Source organism: Coccinella septempunctata, chromosome 2 (assembly GCF_907165205.1).
Source record: "Coccinella septempunctata chromosome 2, icCocSept1.1, whole genome shotgun sequence".
In the NCBI taxonomy this organism is placed as follows: Eukaryota; Metazoa; Arthropoda; class Insecta; order Coleoptera; family Coccinellidae; genus Coccinella; species Coccinella septempunctata.
The window spans coordinates 3,681,807-3,700,158 of NC_058190.1; the positions used below are offsets into that span (position 1 = coordinate 3,681,807).

Sequence of the window (18,352 nt, forward strand, 5' to 3'; positions counted from 1 at the left end):
AATTTGAATAAATCCTCACTGAGAGCGCCGAGAGCGGTCCTGATTTTTGTCGAATTTTAATGTTCTGTTTCATTGAAACAAAAAACTTTAACCTATAAATATTAATCATCAGTTGGATCGATTGAGAATTTCAGGAGGAATAATCAAACGAAAATTTAAGAACTTTCAGAAAACCTCCTGTATATCGGAAACGAAGTACCTAAGACACATATATGAGGTGTTTTTGAACTCAGCTCAATGCCCCCTTTTCACGGTTATTATGAACCATGAATCTGGTCCTTTTGGGTTTCAGAATTTTACAGAAGAATTAATCAATGTAGTGTAGTTATTTCATCGATGAATGGAATGTTGAAATATCTTGATTTCTCTCGATCTCATTCATGAACAAGAGTTCAGTTGTCCAAATAAAAATAAATGTCGTAGTAATTAATTCTTTTATTTTCGTTGCCGAATTAATGAATTACAAAATTCTGAGCTTTAGAGCCCTACAAATTATGTATGATGGTACAAGTGTGGCAACACTGGGTCTATTTATAATATTTCCTATGGTCAGCGATCCTAGATAATCGTGGATATCAAGGCATGCGGGAAACCGTGTTGATAATAATATTACATTCAAGGTTCGATATAAATTCATTGTAAACATCAGTGACGGCTCGTCGGCATTAGAAATGAGGAAACTCAATTTTTAACTGAACAGATAATTGATATTATGTCGACTTCGCTACTTTGTAACTAAGGTAAACTAAGTTTACCTTCAGTTAAATCATCGGTTATTACTTCATAATTTTCAAATCACAATATTCCGAAAACGAGACATTATAGAGTTTTACCAAAGAACTTTTTTGTTGTGGAATTGAGTGATGTTGTTAAAGTTCACTTGAAATTTGGTATGATAAATCTAATCTTAAAACAAATATGTTCAATGTTCAATACTACTTGGCACGAACCGTGTAATTAGCGCCCTCTGTGAGGGTCAGATATAAAAACAAATTCATGGGATGTTATCAGCTTCTAGAATATATTCCTGTGAAATTTCACAAAGTTGCCAGCAGTTTCGGAAAAATCGTGAAGTATGTGTATCTACTACCATTTTTTTTTACCGAGCACATCCCAATTATTTTTCAGTTTACTGTCTATCCTAGGGACGGGTCACCTTATTTGAAACAACCTGTATATCTAGCGTGTGGTCCGTATATACACTTTGGTTTCTTTTGGTTAGTATGTGGTCGGTCCGTATATGTCGAATTACTGACATTTCGGTGCAATTATCTGTCACCAGAGTAACCGTAATAATCGCTCTGGTAATTCTCGGTTAGCAAATGTGTATATACGGACCATACGCCTAACCGTGCTTCGAGACACTCCGATGGTAAAAATGGCAACGTGCAACCATAAACGACCTCTTTTGTTTCTAGTAGTAGTCATTCATTCATTGCTGCTTCCTGTTACCGGGAGTAAATCTACAAAAAGACATAAAAAAACAGACTTATAATTTCTTAGGGCTGATTGCGACTGTGTGTCCTCCTGTGACTAAAGAGACCCAACCGTGACCTTTCACACTTCGGGCATGGTTAATCACCAACGAGAGTGTCCATTATAACTGTGGACCAAAGACCTCCACTGTGATCTGTCTTACGCTAGTTGTCCCCAGTTATGATTGGTATTAACTGATTTTAGGGATTGATGTAGTGTATCCTCAAACCGCTTATACTGGCCTCCTGGTTTCCGAGCTCCATCTGTGAATTAACCATACAGAGCTATTTTGGGGAGTCTTGTGTACCAGGATTTTGGTTTGGTCGATATTGAGTCTAAGGCCTAAAGCTTCGTATATACGTTTATAGGTGTCCAGCATTATCTGTAGATCCTCTGGGCTGCCAGCGATAAGTGCGCAGTCGTGTGTATATTGAAGTTTCGTGATCAACTTTGTACGGCTTTTTGAACTGAGGCGCTTCAGGTTTAATAGGCCTTCATCAAATCTGAATCCTAGTCCTATACCTCTTACAGGCATACTCATGTCAGCAATTATCGAGAGAGCTATGGCGAAAATATTGAACAGTAAAGGCGCTAACACGCAGACTTGTTTTATTCCAGAGTTGGTTAAGAAATGATCGATTGTAGTGCCATGTGTGTTGTTGGTATGAAGACTTTTACATTCTGCTAAGAATTTTTCGGGTACTCCAAGGCGTCCCATGATTTTCCATATCGTTCTTCGATTCACCGAGTGGAAGGCCTCACTTAAATCGATGTAGGCTGTATAAATCGTTGATTGTTGTTCACGGGCCTTCTCTTGCAGCTGTCACAGTGTGAAGATTAGGTCCACCGTACCTCGATTTGGTCGAAAGCCGCACTAGTAGAAGTAGGCTATGGTTTACATAATTTGAAAATATTCAGATGATACGGAAAAATAACAGCACTTTTGTTTTTTGTTCCTGAAAATGAGTGGTATAATTTGTACTAGATTTGTGCTGACTTGTGCCGTTGAGGTTTTCAGAAAAAGCTTTCTTTTCAAATAGCAAATATTAAAAAGAATCAGTAGATTGTTTGAAAATAAGTGTACATGGCAACAGGACTAATATACTCATACCGTTGAGGATCGCAGCTCTCCATACACAACATACGACTCGTTAAGTTTTGCCACAGCCTTCTAAAGAATATAGACGGCTGCGGTTTTGCTATGGAGGGTACCCTCCATAGCGTCATGAATTATCTGAAGTGTATAACAATAACAGTGTGTTGCCAGAATTCAACTTCCACAAGGAACTTCTCGTAAATTCAGCTTAATGAAATCTATAGTTGGGGAGCCGACGATGCTAAATCGGGATTTACTTCAGCGTCGTGGAGACTTAGGCTTTTTAAGGTTGGATGGAAGAAAGCAAAAAATTTTTATGATGTATGCACATTCAGCGTCTCCAGGTTTTGGAAGATGTGAAAAAAAATCGTCAGATTAAGATACTGTATATGCCCTACGTGTCTCTGATAATCAGGTCGATTCTATTCGCATCTTGTTATAACATTGCTAAATCTACAACATTGTTATAATTATAAAATATAGCAATATGACTGAGCGAACGAATATTCTATTTCACCGTTTTACGCAAGATTGGTTATGAGTTTTGGCCATAGCAATATTGTTGAAAAATAATCGAATGTTTGAGCTGACAACACTGTTTTGAAGGGTGAGATTATCATTTCATAGAAAAGAACATGTAATTCTATAATTGTTCTATGGAAAAGAAGAATAAGTTGTGCTACTTGTGTTTAATCAAAGAGTATCATCAATTGATACTCTTTGGTTTAATGTTTTATTCGGTATTTGGATTGCGAGTTTTTGGTTGAACTGTACATCATGTCTGAAAAAAAGAAAACAACAAAAAATCAGATTTGATAATCAATCTCCTAGAAATTCTCTATGGATTTTCACCCACTTGTAGGTAAAAAGGAACTGTATTTTTACTGGTCTGTTCCTCTACCAATCTATTCAAATCTTCTCTCCTTATTCAAGCGAAACAGTTGCAGAAACGTTTCATCAGGCAATTCAAATGACTTACTGGTGTCCCTAATATACCGAAATCGTAGTCTCATATTTTCGCTATAAATGAAAAGTTCAAGTGAAGGTTTCCAAAAAGTTACTAACACGAAGCATGTTTATAATAACTTGCCTACTTTCTAAATTTCTAACGCTTGGAAGAAATGTAAAAACAAGAGATTCACTGCCATTTCCAACTTTGTTATGAAATAGCAAGTACTTAAATGATATTGCTGATATAGCAAACTGAAATAACAAGATCTTCTAGGAATTGACAGATCATATTGCTCAAAATCAATGATTAGAATACCAGTTTTTCAAACTTTGCTGTGATAGCAATATCTTTTCTACAACCATATTACTATTTCCAAACAGAATCGACCTGATTAAATGTTAATCTGACAGTGAACCTTGCTAGACAACCCCAAGGCCGAGCGAACAGAGAGGCGTACTGCCCTAATCGATAAGGAACTGCAACGAACATTCATTGCAATAGTGGCCTTAAGCTTAAGACATGCTTTTCGGACGAAGGTAGCTTGGTAGAACAAGCGTATACTTTTTTCTGGAAGGGCTTGCCGGAATAGAAGGCGAAATCAGACAACATGGCGTAGGCTTTGCCATTAGAAACGACCTGGCCGCCAAACTAACCGAAAATTCAGTTTTGCATGCTCGATGCAGCCGTTCGGCCTTGACGATTATCATCATTGATTCCATCTTTTTGGGAATTTTTCGATAGTCAACGTTAGAGTAGTTTTTCTCTCAATAAAAATACCCGTAGATGGAAATGTGATACATATTCTGAAAGGTAGTCGTTCAGTCACGCGGTTTTTTAAGTTGTGTCGTGGCCTGAACGTTCCGTTGACGTGGGGCTGCATTCTCAAATATTTACCGGATTTAATTAAAACTAAGCTCAAACGTTGTCTGGTGGGAGCCAGAAAATTGAAAAGTGATGGGCCAACTTCATACACATAAAATAACGAGCAGTTCAGCATTCACAAAGTTTACTCACAATTTTTTCGTTCATCGACTCCTCGTCGTCACTCTCCTCGAGAGTCTGCAGATTCCAGCATCCGTATCGCTTCAGTGATCTAAGTCCTCTACCCGGCGGGATCGTTCCGGATGATCTCCTGAAGCAATGTCCGGTGTACAGTTCGGGGTTCGGAAGTTTAAGGTATTCGGCGATTCGTTTTCCCGTGTACCCAATCTTATTGATGCCGACCCTTTGTACCGAGCATTTCGTTTTCTGGTAATTCAGGAAGAAGTAGTTGTGACCCACCTCGGCGGGTCGGAGCTCCCTGTACTTTTTGTAGACATCGTAAAAAAGGCCAGTTAAGGTGAATTTCCTAGAAACGTTGGTTTTTCTGTTCGGTATCCGAACGAGGACTGCCGCCGATCCCAAATCTCTGCAGTCTGTCGTTTTCATTTTGTACAGTTCGTCTCTTCTGGAGGCTCCCATGATGCCCATTATTAAAAGAACCTGTGAAGGATATCATAATCGTAAAATGGGGAAATGCACTGAAGTGAAGTTAAGCGCTTTTTATATATTAACTGACAAAGAAACTGTAACACCCAGAAGATGCTGTATAAATTAAATTTTTTTTTTGGTAAAACATAGATAGTATAGAAATCAGTAAATGATTGAAATTTACGAAAAAAAAAACGATGGGTTTGTAAATTTCTTTATTAAATTTGTTAATAATGTGCTTGTCCACCGCGGTTATCTCCCCAACACGTCTTGGTATTGATGCAAGCAGATGGTCTGTTTCTTCTTGAGCGATACTATCCCAAGCTACCTGTTCTTCATGTCTCAGAGCCTCCAAAGTCCGTGGGGGTGGGGTAAATTTCCAAGCCTTCTACCCATGATGTCCGAAACATGCTCTATGGGCGAAAGATCGGGGGATCTGGGCGACCATGGCAAAAGATTCACAAGGGTCGCTTCAAAAAGTTTAAACTTACTATGACAACATGAGGTCGAGCATTATCTTGCTGAAATATTGGATTCTCAAGCCGGTTAAGGTAAGACGGAACATATGGCTCCACTATTTCTTGAAGGTAACGCAGCGCTGTCATATTACCTCGAATAAATACTTAGGGTGACCTACTTCCATGTGCAATAGCACCCCATACCATAACGCCTACTGTCCGGTGTACATGACGCTCAACATCAAAAGGAGGTTCACGTCTTTCTCCTCGACGACGTCTTACCCTTCTTCGGCAATCATGTGCACCCAAGGAGAATCGAGATTCATCAGAAAAGACGACCTGATGCCATTCCACACCCAATGTTGTCGTTCTCTGCACCACTGTAATCGTTGTCGTCGATGCTCAACCGTAAGAGGTAACACAAGATGGGGTCGATAATGCTGCAGTCCAAAAGACCTTATACAGCGGTAAACCGTTCGGATAGTTACAGGATGGCCTTGTTCTCCTAACCACTCATCAGCCAAAGATCGAGTTGTCGCAAATCGGTCTCTAATGGCCATAAGTCTTAGACGCCGATCTTGAACTTCATTTGTGCCCCTTCGACGTCCGGTGCCTACTCTTCTTCGATTTTGGGCATTATCGAACCACGTTTGACAACATCTCATAACAGTAGTTGGATTTCTGTTCGTAGGGTTAGCGATTTCTTGAAATGACAACCCCGCATCCCGTAAACTAAAAATTCACTTAGCAGGCGATAAATTCTGCTTACACGTACTCTAGGCATTTTAATAACAACTAAACATTGACATTGGATCTCCTCAAACAGCTGGTTTGTTGTAAAATTTAAAAAATTGGCAAAAAACGACTACAATATTTGAGTAACAAAAAAGGTTTATTTTCAAACGTACAATAATAAGGTCATTTTTCGACTAAGAGGATCATCGAAAAGTTCTATTTCTCCGCCAAGGAGAAGAATTATTGCTATGCAACACTTTTCCTGACGGCTGCAGGAAATATTACTATGCAAAAAATGAATTGGTTACCATGAAGAAAAAATTCTCTAATTGAAACGTTATTTTTATTCATTGAAGTTACATGTACAGGTGGGCAAAATTCGTTGTCTACTGAGGGGATCACGAGAACTATAGTAGCTAGAAGAAAACGGACGACACATTCTCGAGATCTTTTTTCCTGACTAATCCAAAACTGAAAACACATCCAACCAAACGTTCATAGATTTTGAGTTATGATCGAAAATTGAGAAATTATCATTTTCAATGAAGCTAAATAACTCTTTTATTCGAACTCGTATTCAAAATCCGTTGTTACATTCTAAGGGCACTTTTTATGAGGAATTCGAATATGATATTATTAAATTTTTTGATCCAGTCATTTTCGAGATACTACAGGGATTTCTGATTTCTCAAATGTAAACAATAGTTTGAAAGTCATTTCATTCTACTGCAATTTTTTGCTACTAAGTGACGTTTTGAAACGTTTTACTTTTCGTAATTAGTATCGAAATAGTTATTTTCCTATCAAGTGCAGAAAGTGATACTTGCCTGCACGAAACTGCCGTTGCCCGAGCAATGCGAAGCGCTTGAAAATATATCCATTTCACGCAACAGATCATATCTCATTAGATTAATTCATATATAATGACAGATGTTATTCTGCATGTCGTTACCATGGGTTTCTCATCGGTAGCGTGCATAGAGACATGAGAATTTAATTTACTCTTTAATAATTGCGTGCGGGAAAAACCCCTGCTAATCCATTCCCGCACGCAAATGCGTGTGGGAAAGAATGAATGGTGGAGGAAAGTCCTGTTTCGTATAACAATAATTTCCTTTCAAATTCAAAAGAACAAACGGTCATAAAAGAAGATTTACATTATGAAGCATAACTATAATACATATTCCAGTGTAGTCTGAGCTTTCATTGCTTATACATACACAGGAATATTTTGTTGCATAAAACGAATAATATTGTGAATTCAGTTCAGTAGGTACGTTTGAATTTACAAGAATTAATTCCTGTAGTTTGTAAAAGAATGAATTCCTGTATCTGCAAAAATTGATTTCCATTGTAACAGGAGTGTGATTAGTTTATCATCATTCCATCTGGAAAGCAAATATTTCGTACGAATCACAATTTGAATCACCATACATCAAGAATCTAAAAAATTCTACCAATAATGACGTATCGACATTCGATGTATGTTCATATTTGACAAATAATCTCTAATTCGTAAGTTCTAACGACAAATTCATTCGACGAATAGTTATTTATTCGATGAATAATACTATCTGAAATTGAAAATACATCAATTTTTACTTATCCTAAGGCCCGGTACTTTCACATGCGAATAACTAAATTTATTCGATAGATAAGTCTTATTCTAAGGATAAGTAAAAATGCAGTCTTTTCAGTTTCAGATAGTGTTATTCATCGAATGAATCTGTCATTGAAATTCGTTAATAAGATTTTATTTGTCATAGATCGAATGTCGGTACGTCATAATTGGTTGAATTTTTTAGATTTTGGATGTATGGTTATTCTTTGTGATTTTCACGAAATTTTTGCCTTCTAGTTGGAATTATGACAATTTCTACAATGCGGTGTCTTATTTTACATTAATCAGTGAAAAGTAGTATACCGTTTTTTCATAGAATTGTTATTCGTCAAATAATTTCATCTGAAAGCACCGAAATAAGGTATCCTTCAGATAGGAAATTATTTGAGGGATACTTATTCACAATGAATAAAATTTATTCGAAGGTGAAAGTACCGGGCCTAAGAATAAGAGTTATCTGCCGAATATACATATTAAGTTATTCGCAGATGAAAGTACCGGGCCTGAGAATAATGAAATATTCGGCATTATTGTCTGAACGCTCAACATCGGGTTTCAATTTGACAGTATTGTTGATGGTTTCAAGCGCATGCGTACTTCAGAATCTTTCGGAATTTTAGGAGTTTGGAGTTTGCGCATTCTCCATTTGTGTCTAAGACCACTTGTTGTGAACCTTGCGGCAATATTATAGGTTATGATGAACCGACTGAAAATCATCAGTAATGACAGTCGGTTCATTGACTTTAATTGAAGTATCCAACAAAGAGAATTCAACGAAATCGAGGGTGTATCCAATATTTATTCTTCAGAAATATTTGATTTATCCAAGAAAAATATCTTCTTCGTCTGTTGCTCGAAAGTTTGCTCGAATTATATTGAAATAGCTGGACGAGTACATAGAAAAACATCACTTACCTTGTCAAGTAAATAGAATTCATCAGGAGCATTATTGATGAAGTTGTCAATTTCATCAGAGGAGAATATTTTGGATTTCTTCGGTCTGTATCCGCATGAGTTCCTCTTCAAGAATGCTCTCACTTTGCAATAGTTTCCAATGTCTATATTATCGTTGATATTCATCATGGTCCGTAACATGGAGTACTGCGCCCATAATGTTGACGATTTGAATTTCTTCGACAATTCATCGAAATATGCCAGCAAAACGTTCTCGGAATTCGACGGTAGATTGTTTTCTTTTTGCCATTCAGTGAAGGATTTGTAGGCTTTTTTATATTTCTCTCTCGACACCTCCGGTATCGAATTGATACACGCCTGAGTGTCGGAAGAAAATTGTACGTAGTCACTTTCACCGTTCATAGTAACTCAACCTGGAACAGCGTTTGTGATACTGAATCGACAGAGGTTTGGTTCAGTTCTCTATGCCTCCATGGCAGACGCGATATAATGACCAATAAAAACGGAATGGCTTTCCATTGTATTTCAGATACGGAAACATGCCATTTCATTCATTGTTTAATCAGAAACAGTTAGACAAAAGCAATTTTACATTATAGCCGCATGGAATATACATTCCTATCCGTGGGAAACGTGAATAATGATCAACGACTGGCTAAGGTTCACCAAATCCGTTGTCTACCGAAGTATAAGTTCGGGCGTCATCGTTCGATCGAAACAAACGGGCGTGAAGGAAAGTGAGCGCATACATTTACAGTGTTGCCGTTTCGATATATCATTTATCATACATGACCATAATAGTGGAAAGAAGACTGTTGAATTTGGAATACCACAAGGAACAGTCTTAGGGCCAATACTATTCACGATTTATGTAAACAGTCTACTACTAATGAAGAAAAAAGGAGAGGTTATCAGCTTCGCAGACGATACTGCAGTATTGTATGAAGTATGAAGCCGAGAGTTGGGAGAAATTGAAGTTAGAGGCCGAAAAAGATCTCCTCAGGATAAAACCCTGGTTTCAAGAAAACAAGTTGACCATCAATTTGGAAAAGACAAAATACCTATCATATTCTTCTTATCAATCAGGTCTTCCAATGATGGGTAATATTGAGGTTGACAAAGATACTCTGAAGCCGAACATATAAAATATTTAGGGGTCACAATAGACCGACAACTCAGATGGGACAAACACATTGAAAGCTTGGTAAAAAAACTAGGATATTTACTTTCTAAGTTCAGATACCTCAATAGTATATAACATTACTAGCAAGGTAAGAGGGTTTTTACTGGCGAATGGAGGATATAACTGACGAGCCGTAGGCGAGTCAGTTACCTCCTTGAGCCAGTAAAACCAGTTACCTTGCGTGTATTGTTTTATATTTTATTTGTTTCTCATTTGTAAAAAGGTTAGATAAATTCCAAAAATATCTCAATAATTTGTGGCAAATGTCGTAAGCTATGGAAGACATGAACATGTCTGTTTGTTTGTCAATAGACCGACAACTCCAGGGAGAGGCAAGACTAGCAACCCACAGGCTCCACCACCTCACCGTGAACGAGCCTGACAAACTCACTTTCGTGCCCAGTCGTCTGTCGGCCCAACTGGAGGCTGACGAGGTGATGGGCATGAGAACTGATCAAATAATCACAAGAACCAGCACCGAGGGAACATTCGTTTCTGTGATTCCAAGCAGGGACGAATGGCTCCATCACAAGGATTTCTATTTACAAGGACCTTGCTGGTTTACTGATGGCTCCAGAACCAGTCAGAGATCTGGAGCCGGAGTCTACAGCCGTAGACCGCTGACCAAACTCAGTGCTAGTCTGGGAAAGTCGGCGACAGCTTTTCAGGCAGAAATCTTCGCCATTGATCTGTGCGCAGGCCATTTACTTGACAGTGGCTGGGCGGGCAGATCGATAAAAATCCTTACGGATAGTCAAGCTGCGATCAAATCTCTCGCGGCTGACAAATGCAACTCGGCACAGGTATTTGAGTGCAGATCTAAACTCACCAAACTGGGAAGTTTGAACAGACTGCAACTGATTTGGATACCTGGACACTCTGGCTTCAGTGGCAACGATGTATCGGATGCTCTGGCCAGAGAAGGCGCGACATCAACGCTTATTGGCCCGGAACCTAGCATAGGAATTCCCAATTCCTTAATCAGGGACCGAAACAACAGCTGGATAAGGCAAAAGGTCCTAGAGCACTGGCGCAACCGTCCTGGATTGCGTCACTCGCATAGGGCTATTTCAGTGCCTCCCAGCCCATACACCAGTCGCTGGCTAGAATTTTCTAGAACTAATCTGAGATCCATAATAGCGGTTTTTACAGGACACTGCAGACTCAGAGCCCACCTCAAAAAACTCAAGATCGTCAACGACCCACTCTGCAGACTCTGCTTAGAGGAAGACGAAACAATTGAGCATATCCTCTGTGACTGCCCGGCGGCAGACAGGGTCAGACTCGGAGTTTTCGGCTCTCCGAAGATGATCCTAGAGGAACTCAAGAATCACTCCCCCTCCGACATCATCTCCTTTTTGGGTAGGATGGGACTAGAGGGAGAGATTTAGCTCTTTGAGCATGCTTGTGTGCTACAATAGACCGTTGGTCGCGGTGGCAGGTTTGGGTTAGTCCGTCCAACACACCCAGCAATCAGTAATCAGTAATCAGTAGACCGACAACTCAGATGGGACAAACACATTGAAAGCTTGGTAAAAAAACTAGGATATTTACTTTCTAAGTTCAGATACCTCAATAGTATATAACATTACTAGCAAGGTAAGAGGGTTTTTACTGGCGAATGGAGGATATAACTGACGAGCCGTAGGCGAGTCAGTTACCTCCTTGAGCCAGTAAAACCAGTTACCTTGCGTGTATTGTTTTATATTTTATTTGTTTCCCATTTGTAAAAAGGTTAGATAAATTCCAAAAATATCTCAATAATTTGTGGCAAATGTCGTAAGCTATGGAAGCCATGAACATGTCTGTTTGTTTTTCTTTACATTTGATTTGGCGAAAGCGAAAATGAATGTACCAAAAGAAATTATTGAGGCAGCCAGCAGTATAGCTTCAAGTTTATTACCTGCAAAATCAGCTTCAAGGTACGAGCGAGAATACCACGACTTCAAAAATGGGCAAAACAAAAATAGTGTGATTGGGGTAACTGAAGATGTTTTGTTGGTCTACTTGAATCAACTATCAGCTAGATTCAGCCCTAATACTTTATGGGCGAAATGGTCTATGCTGAAAAGCTGCTTGGAAATGAAAGAAAATGCCCCTGTTCGGAGGTTTGTTTTCCTTAAAAAATTTATTGAAAAATATGACGCTTAGTTGTCATTTGCAGATTTCAATAGGTAATAGCGTTTCTGAAACGAAAAAATGAGCGTTATACGCCAAAAAAGGCCAAGGTATTAAGTAAAGAAGAGGCTGAACAATTTCTTTTACATGCTCCTGATGACCAGTGGTTGCTGGCGAAAATTGTAACAATATTTGGGATCTCTTCATAAACTTTTTAGGGTTTTCACTCCCAATCTCTGAAACAAAATCAAATAAAAATGAAATCAACGATTTGCTCCTGCGTAAATTCTTGCACTAATTTGTCAGGAGCAAATTAACTAGAAAAAATTGTTGCCTGACAATGAACTCAAAATAAATAACGTTGAAATTATAATTCTCAGTTGTAACGTTTCGGAGTCTATATCAGACTCCTTCATCAGACGAAAACTCTATTTTTGAAAATCTTCTGAATTGTGGCTTTTGTTTGACATTAATTGTCAACACACAGAAACAGAGACTGCATAGAAACGTTGATTCGTTTAATTTTGAAATTACCGGATGACAGTTCCTTCTTTAGTAAATTGATCCAAATATGATCTATTCCTACCGAACAATTTGCCAAATTATTATCCTGATCCAACAGAATACACGTAGACTCTTTAATTTTTCCTTTAAAATGGTCTGGTTCCGTCATTAAAATTTTAGTGTTGTCCCAATCCATCATGTGGTATCCCGTATTAGAACAATTGTGATCTGCGATTTGTGATCGATTAATTTCTCTGTTTTTAATATTATTTTTATGTTCGCGTTTTCTTATTTCTAGAGGTCTGGACGTTTCACCTGTATAAGTTTTACCACAAATACAGGGTATGTTGTAAATACAATTTTTTTATTTTTGTTTTTCGTTCAAAGGTTTAGTTTTTGTTAATATAGATCTTAAATCATTTTTCTTATGTTAATGGCCTTTCAGAAAAAATAAGAAGAATCGGTTCGAAGTTCAACATACGAACTGTTTTTAAAACGCAAAATGATTTAATAAATTTCAATCGATATCTGAAATATTTGGGATGTTTGGATGTTGTCGATGTGACGAAATTCTCTTCTTAAACATGAATGCTGTAGAAGATATGGGAAAATACGTTATTGTGACATTGCGGCAAACAAAAAATTTAACAACAAGAAGATTCACCATAACCGATGATGGCTGCAGCTTCAAGCCCTGCATGTTATACAGAAAATATGTAAATCTTCGGCTTCATGGAACAGAAAGCCTAAGATTTTTTTTGAGATACCGACATGGAAAGTGCATTCACCTTAATGCTGGCCAGCACACTATTGGTGGTGTCCCAAAGCAAATAGCGAAATATTTAGGTTTAAAAGACCCAGAGTTATACACCGGCCACTTTTTTCGCAGAACTGGAGCCACTATGGTTGCGGATTCGGGTGGAGATATTTTAGCACTAAAGCGTGCAGGAGGGTGGAAGAGCACCGAAATTGCGATGAGTTATGTCGATGATTCGGTCAACAAAAAAATCGAAATGTCTAGCAAATTATTTGGTAGTAAGGAGAGTACAAATGTTCTGCAGTCCTCGAGTTCAGCAGTTTCTAAGTCAACAGATGGTTCATCATCATCAGTATCAACTCTTTCATCATCAAAAATCTGTGTTACTGGAAATAACAATTGAACAATGATTTTCAACATATATGACGATAAAACAAAATTTTCTAATGTAAATAATCCTACTAACTTGTAAAAATTTTGCAAGTTAACTGTCAGTTTTACAAGTTAGTGACTTGATAAAATAAACTTTCTTGATTAATATAGCAAACTTAAGACAGATTTATTTCGCCTTATGCCAATCACAAATAAAATACGGAATAATTGGATGGGGAGGCGCATATGACAACCAAATAAAGAGAATTGAGGTTATCCAAAAGTGGATATTGCGGACCATTTCGGATGAACTATACAAGATGTCCAGAATTATGGACCCCCATCAATTGTTGTGGTTTGGATGCAGCTCAATACAGCTCTTTAGAGCAGCTGTCTTCAAAGTCAAGATAGCTATGATGGTTGCCGACATCCGCTGCGGATATGGCACTTGAAGAAGAAGAAGCAGATCAATTGTTTGCCCTAGAGATGCTTCTCATTATAAGGTCAGGGAAACTACATATTTCGAAACATCAACGTGATAATGGGACAAGAAATAAAATAAATCAATATCTTGTTCCTAGTGCCGAAAAACGCATAGGACAAAGATGTTATACGTATCTAGGACCCCGTCTATATTCCATCTCTCCTGAAAAACTGAGAACAATTAAGAAGTCCTACAGCCATAAAAAAGAAATGAAGCAGTGGATATATTCGAAAAAGGAATAAGCTTCTTTGACATGTTTATAAAACAACAATGATAACAAAGTAAGCAGTAAATAAAGACAAAAATTTTGATCACAACAATATCTCTAAATGACGCTCAGATACTTTCCAAGTTAGTCTTACATTATTGAGGATACTGTAAATTATTTTGGTTGAAATGTTTATCACGTACAGGCTTACGCCTCTGTGAAAGATGTTTATCCTGTAGTTTTCAGAATAAACTATATTATTATTATATTATTATATGATTATGTCTTTCGTGAAAAGTACGATCGTCTCTACTTAGGAATAGGAAGAATTGAGTTGATGCGCAACATCTGTGAAACTAGTCAAGTGTTTAATTTCCTTTGTTAGTATTCATTCTTTACATTTCATTATATGTAACAATGTAACTGTTACATCCATACTACACAACGAGGTGGATTTGTTAGGAGATTCAAGTGCAGAATCCAGAAGTTGTAACTTCCAAATGACCTAATGTAAATATTTTTTCTAGTCTGATACTCTTTGCAAAGAGTTAATTTTTGCTGTTTGTGATAAGATGTAGGTTTAGCTATTAGCTTATCATACCCATTATATATACATAAGTCACTTTGATATATTATTTACTGAGCTTTCCCAATCCTCATCATCTTTTTTCTGTTTCAGATATGATTTCAAGATGTAGAAGAGGACAATGAAAGAGCCCCCTTTAATTTATTATGTAAATAAATTCAATATCACTACACTTTTGTGGAAACAGATTTTTGTTGAGTTTTTAATCTTACCTAGTTCTTTTATATCATACATAAAAACTGGTGTCACTTAGTTTCCATTTCCTCTGCTTATACTGAGATTTTATATGAAGAATAGGTTTTACAATCAAAAATTCTATTTCTTCTCAAGAACTATGTTGTTTTATTTAATTCATCCTCGATATGTATTTGAATATTGGTGACTTATAATTATATAAATGTGCTTTTCTGAAAAATACTATTCGTTGAATATTTACTATAAAAAACTTTATTCGTGTAATTTTTGAAATAATGTAAATTCACAGCTTCCATCATAATTTCCAATTCTGTATACATTCATTCATTCATTGCTGCATCCCGTTACAGGGAATAAATCTACGAAAAGACAAAAAAAAACCGGTCCGAACAGACTTATAATTCCTTAGGGCTAATTTCGACTGTGCGTCCTCCTGTGACTAAAGAGACCCAACCGTGACCTACCGATCCTTCCACACTCAGGGCATGGATAGTCACCAACCAGATCTGGCCAACGCTGTATCTTTCTCGAGTCTCCATTATAACTGTGTACCAAAGACCTCCACTGTGACCTGTCTAACGCTAGTTGTTCCCAGGTATGATTGGCATTAACTAATTTTAGGGATTGATGTAGTGTATCCTCAAACCGTTTATACTGGCCTCCTGGTTTCCGGGCTCCCTCTGTGAATACGCCATCATACAGAGCTTTTTTGGGGAGTCTTGTGTCTTGCATCCTCAGAATGTGGCCGCTCCATTTCAGCGGTCCCGCCCTCGTTACTTGAGTCGCAATTGTTGTACAACTCGCGAGTTGCAAGACTTCTGCATTCGCAACTTTGTGGAACCATCTGATGTGCATTATTTGTCTTAGATGACGTTGTTGCGTTTGTTCGAGCTGTTTAATATGTCGCCTGTAGGGCGTCCAGCTTTCGCTTCCGTAAAGAAGCGTGGGGAGGACCACTGCTTTGTAAACAGCTGTCTTGGTCTTCAGTTTGAGGTCGTGATTTTGAAACACTATGTCCTTTAGATTCCAGAATGCCCGTTATGGAGAGTAGAGAGAAGGAGAACGATCGCTGCTTTGAGACCACAGATTTTTTGTCCCCTAAAATATGTACCAATACGGTAGTTCATGCTTTTGCCAACAGGCGCGCTGGCCATCACGAGAGTGCGAAATTTTGATTTACACGAATCAAATTGTAGTTGGCTCGTTGGCTGAGTGAACTGTTTCCCTGGTGACAGATGATAGGAATATTATTATTTTCGATTTTTGATAAGAGAACAACATATGACCATGGTGAAATGTTGAAGCGTGCGCTAGTATAAGAGTGTTTTGGCATCGGAAAGAAAAGGAGAAGACATAAAATTTCCGAGAGCATTTTTGAGAGAAAATTGGAAAAAACCTTATCTCAAGAATCGACTCCGAATCAATTTGTGTGTCAAGTGCACTTTTGCGATGAAGATATCAAAAAGATGATGGATTCATTATAAACGAAATCGAAATTGTCATCCCTCGTGAGAAGTTGACTCTTCTGAATAAGAATATCTAACCAATAAAACTACATGGTTCAGAAGAGAATATTCTTGAAGAATTTTGTTGGCATAACATAATATATGGTTTATATCGGTTCTCAGCTGAGTATTGGCAACAGAATCTACTCCAATACCTGAGTGATAAATCTGAGACTGTTACCTTTTGTTGTCTTGATGTGTACTACGCCTTACTTCGGATTTATATAATTTTGACGATTACGGTAAACCAACTAACATAGCTGCTTTCAATAAACAATGATAAACAAAAGTAGGTACAATTTTTTTGTTCAGTGATTTCTTTTGAATTTCATTGATTTCGACTTGCATTTTATTGCATATAATTCAGAGAACTCATATTTAATATAGATTTGAAGAAAGGTATTTGAAAAATCATCAGAAAAACCACGATGACACATAACCTAAAATAAAATGAAGGCTGTTCATTTCAAATCATTGAACTAGTTCAATGTTTCAAATTGACGCTTGAATCCCCACCTCTTATCGACACCCGCTTTAATCGCAGCGACACCTATCCTACGTTTCCCGTTTTCGGGGACACATTTTTAGTACGTCGATCGTTCTCCTTCTCTCTACTCTCCATAATGCCCGTGATGCCGAATTCATACGGTTTTGTATTTCCGTGTCTAGGTAAGCCCTAGTATTAATGAAACTTCCCAAGTATTTGAACTGCTCGACCTGTTCTAGAGTTTCATTCTCCAGGCTGCTATCTGTTTGAAGGCCTTTTGGCGGAATTACCAGGATTTTGGTTTTGTCGATATTGGGTCTAAGGCCTAAAGCTTCGTATATATGTTTATAGATGTCCAACATTATCTGTATATCCTCTAAGCTGCTAGCGATAAGTGCGCAGTCGTCTGCATATTGAAGTTCCGTGATAAACTTTGTACGGGTTTTTGCTCTGAGGCGTTTCAGGTTAAGTAGGCCTCCATCAAATTTGAATCTTATTCCAATACCTCTTACAAGCATACTCATGTCAGCAATTATCGAGATAGCTATGGCGAAAATATTGAACAGCAAAGGTGCTAACACGCAGCCTTGTTTCATTCCAGAGTTAGTTGGTTAAGAAATGGTCGGTTGTAGAGCCATTATGCTGTATTCTAGCGGTGTTGATGATATGGAGGCTCCTTGCACACTGCTAAGAATTTTTCGGGTACTCCAAGGCGTCCCATGATTTTCCATAGCGCTCTCCGATTCACCGAGTCGAAGGCCTTACTTAAATCGATGTAGGCTGTATGGATCATGATTGATTGTTGTTCACGGGCCTTCTCTTGCAGCTTTCGCAGTCTGTATACAATTTTCATGATAGCAGCTTTAAAAAATATGGCGACTATGTATAACATTTTGTGTTCCTGAGATTAGTTAGGTTAGGTTAGGTTAGTTAGGACATTTCACTTCTTATATATTAGTGTTCTGTGGGGGTTGTATCCTGTATTTATACAGGGTGTCCCGTGTGAGCTGGGAAACATTTTCATGAAAGATAGAGGGTATTTACTGGACGCCAAAAAAGGCTATATGAAGTATCTATGACTACTAGATTCTGACATTGTATTATCCTTATATAATAGTATTGAGTATTATGGAGTGATTCTTATACGAATCATTGTATACCTAGTTGTTATATCTACAAGTTCTTTTTGAAATTCAAATGGAAATTAAAACCTGTATATTTCCTGAAAGA

General features: G+C 37.8%; 1 protein-coding gene across 1 annotated transcript in view; it reads right to left on the minus strand.

Annotated features, from left to right (window-relative positions):
- LOC123307256 overlaps positions 1-9,424 on the minus strand; it is a 28,271-nt gene extending 18,847 nt beyond the window's left edge. The window contains exons 1-2 of the mRNA XM_044889491.1: positions 8,724-9,424; positions 4,539-5,006 (exon numbers count right to left, since the gene is read on the minus strand). Coding sequence (XP_044745426.1) covers positions 4,539-5,006; positions 8,724-9,125 — 870 coding nt within the window. The 5' untranslated portion in view covers positions 9,126-9,424. The remainder of the gene's footprint in view (positions 1-4,538; positions 5,007-8,723) is intronic.
- Between the last annotated feature and the right edge of the window lie 8,928 nt (positions 9,425-18,352).